This window comes from Nanorana parkeri, unplaced genomic scaffold (genome assembly GCF_000935625.1).
Source record: "Nanorana parkeri isolate BGI_ZX_2015 unplaced genomic scaffold, ASM93562v1 scaffold135, whole genome shotgun sequence".
NCBI lineage: Eukaryota > Metazoa > Chordata > Amphibia > Anura > Dicroglossidae > Nanorana > Nanorana parkeri.
Genome location: NW_017306403.1, coordinates 775771 through 781264, shown reverse-complemented (window position 1 = coordinate 781264; position 5494 = coordinate 775771). Strand labels below are relative to the sequence as shown.

The following is a 5494-nucleotide window of genomic DNA, read 5'->3' as shown; positions in this document are numbered from 1 at the left end:
TATCGGGGCCGAGGAGCCGGGCAGCTCTATGCTGTGGCAGCCATGATAAATATTAGCCAAGCCCGCTGGCACAGCAGCTGGGGAAAGATGGAAAGGCTGCGCCAGCGGAACGAAGGGACAGTGAAGAGCGGCTAGATTTAACCCTTGTGGGCCTTTCTGTTGTGAAGCACAGGAAATGAGCAAGGGTAGTAACCCATAGCAACCATCAGTGATCCTTATTCAGGGAGCGGACCCCACTCAGCCTGACGCTCAGCCTGATACTCCAGCTCTCACAGGGAGAGAATACAAGTAAATAAGAGGAAAAAAAAACAAAATCTAGGTTAGTCAGAATTATTGCATTAGATATTTGAAAAGTTCTCTAAATAGTGCCACATCTATGCGTACGGTATGCTAGGTTTGGACAAGGCTTTGGGGAAGACTCGATCAGTTTACTTAAATATCTTGTTCCGTTCATTATTTGTTACATTCTAAATTAAATGGACAGAGCCAAACGGCGCTGATCGATGTGATATTTGTAAATGCCGTTTGAGCGGTTGGAACTGTACGCGGAGATCATAAATATGCGTCTCGTGTCCTTCTCACACCCTGACATGACAGAGAATGCGGCTCTTTATTTTCGTAGATTACCTGAATATTCCGAAAAGTAATTGGTTTTCCTGCGTCGCTGAGACCTCGTGTCCCTGGAATGTCCGCTTAACCTCCTCGCAGTCAGCCGGGGGCCCCGGGAATCTTTTCTGAGAGCCTTGAAATAGTTTTCCTTTTGTTTCTTCTCCTCGACACCTGCCGTGTTCACGCTCCCTCCTGACACTCCCGGAGTAACACACCCCACATCTTCAACGCCTCGCTGCGTCCTTTCCTCGGCCGCCTTTCAGCGGGGATATATTGTTTTTCTAAGTACAGGTTATTATTTTACAGATAATTGGGGCTACTGAGGAGCATTGTTTAGACCTTTTCCGTAAGGTCAGTCCTATTGCATCTCGCAGTGGAAATGATATATGGTTCCATCTATTACTTCATGACATAAAATGTTTGGATGATGGAGGAGCTAGAATGAGAGTAAGCGTCCATCTTTGGAACTCAATATTTGGGATCCCTGGAAAGAATTCAAGACATGCTATTTTCGCCTTCATTCTTCTGAATTATTGTCTTTCATGACATACTATTATTACATAGGGATGTAGGAATATTATAAACGATTATGTATTCCAAATGTGGGAGATTGATTTCTCTAACCCCCCACTTTTCCCTCCCCCCTTCATCCATTCTCCCCTTCCTCTATTCTCCCTTTCATCTATTCTCCCCATTCCTCCATTCTCCCCTTTTCCCCTTCCTCCATTCTCCCTTTCATCTATTCTCCCCATTCCTCCATTCTCCCCTTTTCCCCTTCCTCCATTCTCCCTTTCATCTATTCTCCCCTTTTCCCCTTCCTCCATTCTCCCTTTCATCTATTCTCCCCTTACTCCATTCTCCCCTTTTTCCTGATGTAACGGGCCGCTAAGAAGTGCCGACCGGGAAATAGAATATCGATCTTCGTCATTGGAGAGTTTTTCCTTTTTCTACTTTCTATTATATAAACTTTCCATAAATATTTACTGAGATAAAAACAAAAAATCATCTTAAAGCTAAAATGTCAACAACATTTCCAGGTGTTTCTTTATTGCTCTCCAAGTTCCAGTGAGGAGATTTCCTTTCGGTTCCCGTACTGTGCACTCAACAGGAAACGAGGGAGAACGTCTCCAGAGGAAATCATCCCTCCCAGACCCTTGCCCCTGCGGCAGGAACACACAGATGGCAATAAAAACCTGGCAGGGGTTCTAACCTTCCCCAATTCTATCCAAAACTAAAAAAACACACACACACACACCTACACACCACACACCACACACCACACACCACATACACACACCTCATAGGAGGGAATTTATCAAAAGTGGTATAGTTGCCCATAGCAACCAATCGGCTTCTCTTTTTAGTTCAGCTAAGCTTTGTAAATCAAAGCACCATTTAGACAGTGATGGAATCTGGTTGCCATGGGCCAGACTGGGCTGTTTTATACATTCTGTATTTTTATCCATGTGCCCTCTTGGCCTTTGTCCACCATGAAGGGGGGGGGGGTAATGCCGCCAGGAATCTGAGCGGTCATAGGCCACGCAGTATCTAGGCAACAGCTCAAAAGTTTGTAAAACAAAATATAAATATATCTGAGTTTTCATTGTTTTCCTTTTTTTTTTTTTTGTCTTTCAGCCCCTGCAGATCGACGACAACTTCTGCGGCCAGGACTTTAACCAGCCACTCGGAGGGACCGTCACCATCGAAGGAACCCCGCTTTTCATCGATAAGGAGGACGGCATGACGTCAGTGGCCGCCTACGATTATCGCGGGCACACGGTGGTGTTCGCCGGAACCCGCAGCGGCAGGTTGAAAAAGGTACGTTCGCGTGATGTGACGCAAAGTGCTTGCTGATGTTTTCGGGCCACCGCTGCGATATGCGGACCTGTCGTTGTGGATCGTCCGCGGTGGCGATTGACAAAAGGCCTCGGCTCGCAGCTGAACCCATCAGTCCCTTCGTAATCCAGCAATTTGCATCTTTGTAGCAGTTTGGCCGTATGCAAAGTGCTGCTTTTGTTGTGCTGTTTGAGGTTATTTCAGGCAGCCGAGGATTGAATGGTATAGTGTCTGTGCTGCAATGTTGTAGCCAATGGCTTCTGCAATGTCTTGCCATGTGTACAGAGAGCTCGTGTGACCTCCTTCCTAGAATACAATATAGATGGTGTGTTGCAGTGTATTTCCCCACGGTGGCTTTGGTCGTATTTTCCACAAGGTAATTGCCTTTTGTTTTATTTCAAGCTGAACTCTGGCCACACACATTTTCCTTCACACGTATTGCTTAATAGCCAGATTGTGTGCCCCAAATGCCTTTACACACCCAGATATTGCCATGTAAAAGTAGATGTGATGCAGTCACTGTGTTTTATGTAGCACAAAAGTATAAAGGCACCTAATGTGCACCAAATGCATGCAAAAACCCAGATATTGCCTTGTAAAAGTAACCGTGACGACACCACTGTGCTGTTCGTAGCCTGTGCAGAGAATCTAGGAGTGGGAGGGACCCAGCAGGCCCCACCCATTACAAGCTGCCTACAGAAAATTACAGGAGGGGGCAGAGACCAGACCAGTCACCCTACACAAGGAGAGAGAGAGCAGCAGTGAGCGGTCTTTATTACAGGAGGGGGCGGAGACGAGACCAGTCACCCTGCACAAGGAGAGAGTGCAGCAGTGACCAGTCTTTATTACAGGAAGTTTATTGGATGACCCAGCAGTCCCCACCTACTACAGGAGGGGGCGGAGATGAGACCTGTCACCCTGCACAAGGAATGAAAGCAGCAGTCTTTTTAAAACTATATTGTCCTCATACAAGAGTCATGTGTATTCTTCTTGAAGCCTTGTGTATTTCTTCCAGATTTGTGCAAAACGTGGAGCTTCCTGTAATAAAGACTGGTCACTGCTGCTCTCCCTCCTTGTGCAGTGTGACTGGTCTTGTCTCCGCCCCCTCCTGTAATAAGGACCGGTCACTGCTGCTCTCTCTCCTTGTGCAGTGTGACTGGTCTTGTCTCCGCCCCCTCCTGTAATAAGGACCGGTCACTGCTGCTCTCTCTCCTTGTGCAGTGTGACTGGTCTTGTCTCCGCCCCCTCCTGTAATAAGGACCGGTCACTGCTGCTCTCTCTCCTTGTGCAGTGTGACTGGTCTTGTCTCCGCCCCCTCCTGTAATAAAGACCGCTCACAGCTGCTCTCTCTCCTTGTGCAGGGTGACTGGTCTTGTCTCCGCCCCCTCCTGTAGCATTCTGCAGCTAGCCTGTAGTGGGTGGAGCCTGCCTCCCACAGTTCTGCTCTCTCGCCTTGTGCAGTGTGACTGGCCTTGTCTTCACCCCTTCCTGTAGTAGGCGGAGCCTGCTGGGCCCCTCCCACCACTCTGCTCTCTGTACGGTGATGATGTCATCACTATTTTTACAAGGTGACACCCGGGTTTGCATAGACATTGCTGCCCATTAAGTGTCTTTGTATTATTTTATGGCCATCCGAGAATTTTATTATAAAACGTTTGTGTTCGGAGTTCAGCTTTTGGATTTGACCGGAATGATGTAAAAATTGAATTTGCTGACTTAGAAGTTCAGTGAATGGAATGTAAATGTTACATGTGAGGAAAGTGAGTCATTGGATGCCGAGTTTGAGTTTACAACTGTGGCCTGCGGTCCCATGTTGTTGTTACTTTTGTATTTTTGGCTTTATATGCTGAATTTGCTGTTTCTGTACCTGCTATAGGAGCTCCAACTGGTCTGTGTCGCCTTTGGGGAGATTTTCCTTCACTTCCTGTCTGTTTCCTTGACGGGGAGACTTGTAGCAATAAATACATGACAGAGGTCTAAACCTTCCTTTTTTTTTTTTATAATTAGCATACAAGATAAAGCTGAACTTTTTATATTTAGGAAAAATATCAAGAGTTCAGCTTTATCGTTAATCCTAATGTTCTATGTGTGTTTTACAAGCTTTTTAACCCTTTTGTGATGAGAGGTCATCAATGCGATCACGTGATCACTGTGACAGCCGGTCGCAGAAATGATTCATTGAAACTGTTAACTGATGTTGCATTGTTTTTAAATAAAGCTGTGTGATCTCCTTGTCCATAGCTGACGTGATAATCACATGATCGGGAACCTTGCTGATTGGTTCCCAAAGTTTAGTGCAGACCGGGAGCTGTCGGTGTCGGTTGGGAAGGCAAAGCGCTGCGGGCTCCTAGCTCTAAAGCCTGTGACGCGCTGCACGCGAACCTGCGAGGGGCTGAGCTGATCGCAGCCAGATGAAAGACTTCATCTTCAGCCAATCGGCTCACGCGTAACAACGCAATGGACTTTGCATCCTATACGCGCACGCCGATTGGCTAAAGATGACATTTTTGATCTCCGCTACGCTAGCTCTTGCAAGCCGGCGCGCCGGATTGAAAATTGCAAGACACACGGCAGGCGAAGATCTGCGCGCTGCTGCTTCCCTTTGCCGCGTGCTGCTTTTGCATGCAGTGTGTCACGGGCTTAAAGCAGGGGTGAGCAAAACCTGGCCCTCCAGCTGCGGTTAAACTACAAATCCCATGATGCATCTGTCTCTGGAAGCCATGCCTTTGGCTGTGGGACTCTTGCAATGCCTCATGGTATTTGTAGTTCCACAACAGCCGGCGGCCCCCTGTTCTAACGTAGATTAACATTCCCTCCGCACCGGGCATCCTTTCTCTACAGACGTGAAGGGGTTAAATCAGTTGCACATTCTATCTTTTCTTCTTTTAATTCAATTTAATTCCTTTTTAAAACGATTTTTCTCCCATTTTAAACTGTTAAATGCGACGGCCGCAGCTTCCTCCTCGCCGTCACATGCGACAGGCTTTTTAGTATTCATATATATTAACACAAAAAAAAGAACCGAAATGTGGATTTTCTTTTTTTTTTT

The 5494-nt window shown here is 46.7% G+C and overlaps 1 protein-coding gene across 6 annotated transcripts in view; it reads left to right on the top strand.

The window, feature by feature from the left end:
- The window catches only part of PLXNA1 (plexin A1), a 293334-nt gene that overhangs the window by 15773 nt on the left and 272067 nt on the right, over positions 1-5494 (top strand). For 2 of the 6 annotated variants that reach the window (XM_018553932.1, XM_018553933.1), the window contains exon 2: positions 2245-2427. In XM_018553932.1, the coding sequence (XP_018409434.1) occupies positions 2245-2427 (183 nt within the window). Of the gene's footprint in view, positions 1-2244; positions 2443-5494 lie in introns of all 6 variants that reach the window. The other 4 variants (XM_018553935.1, XM_018553934.1, XM_018553936.1 and 1 more) reach the window with 2 other exon arrangements.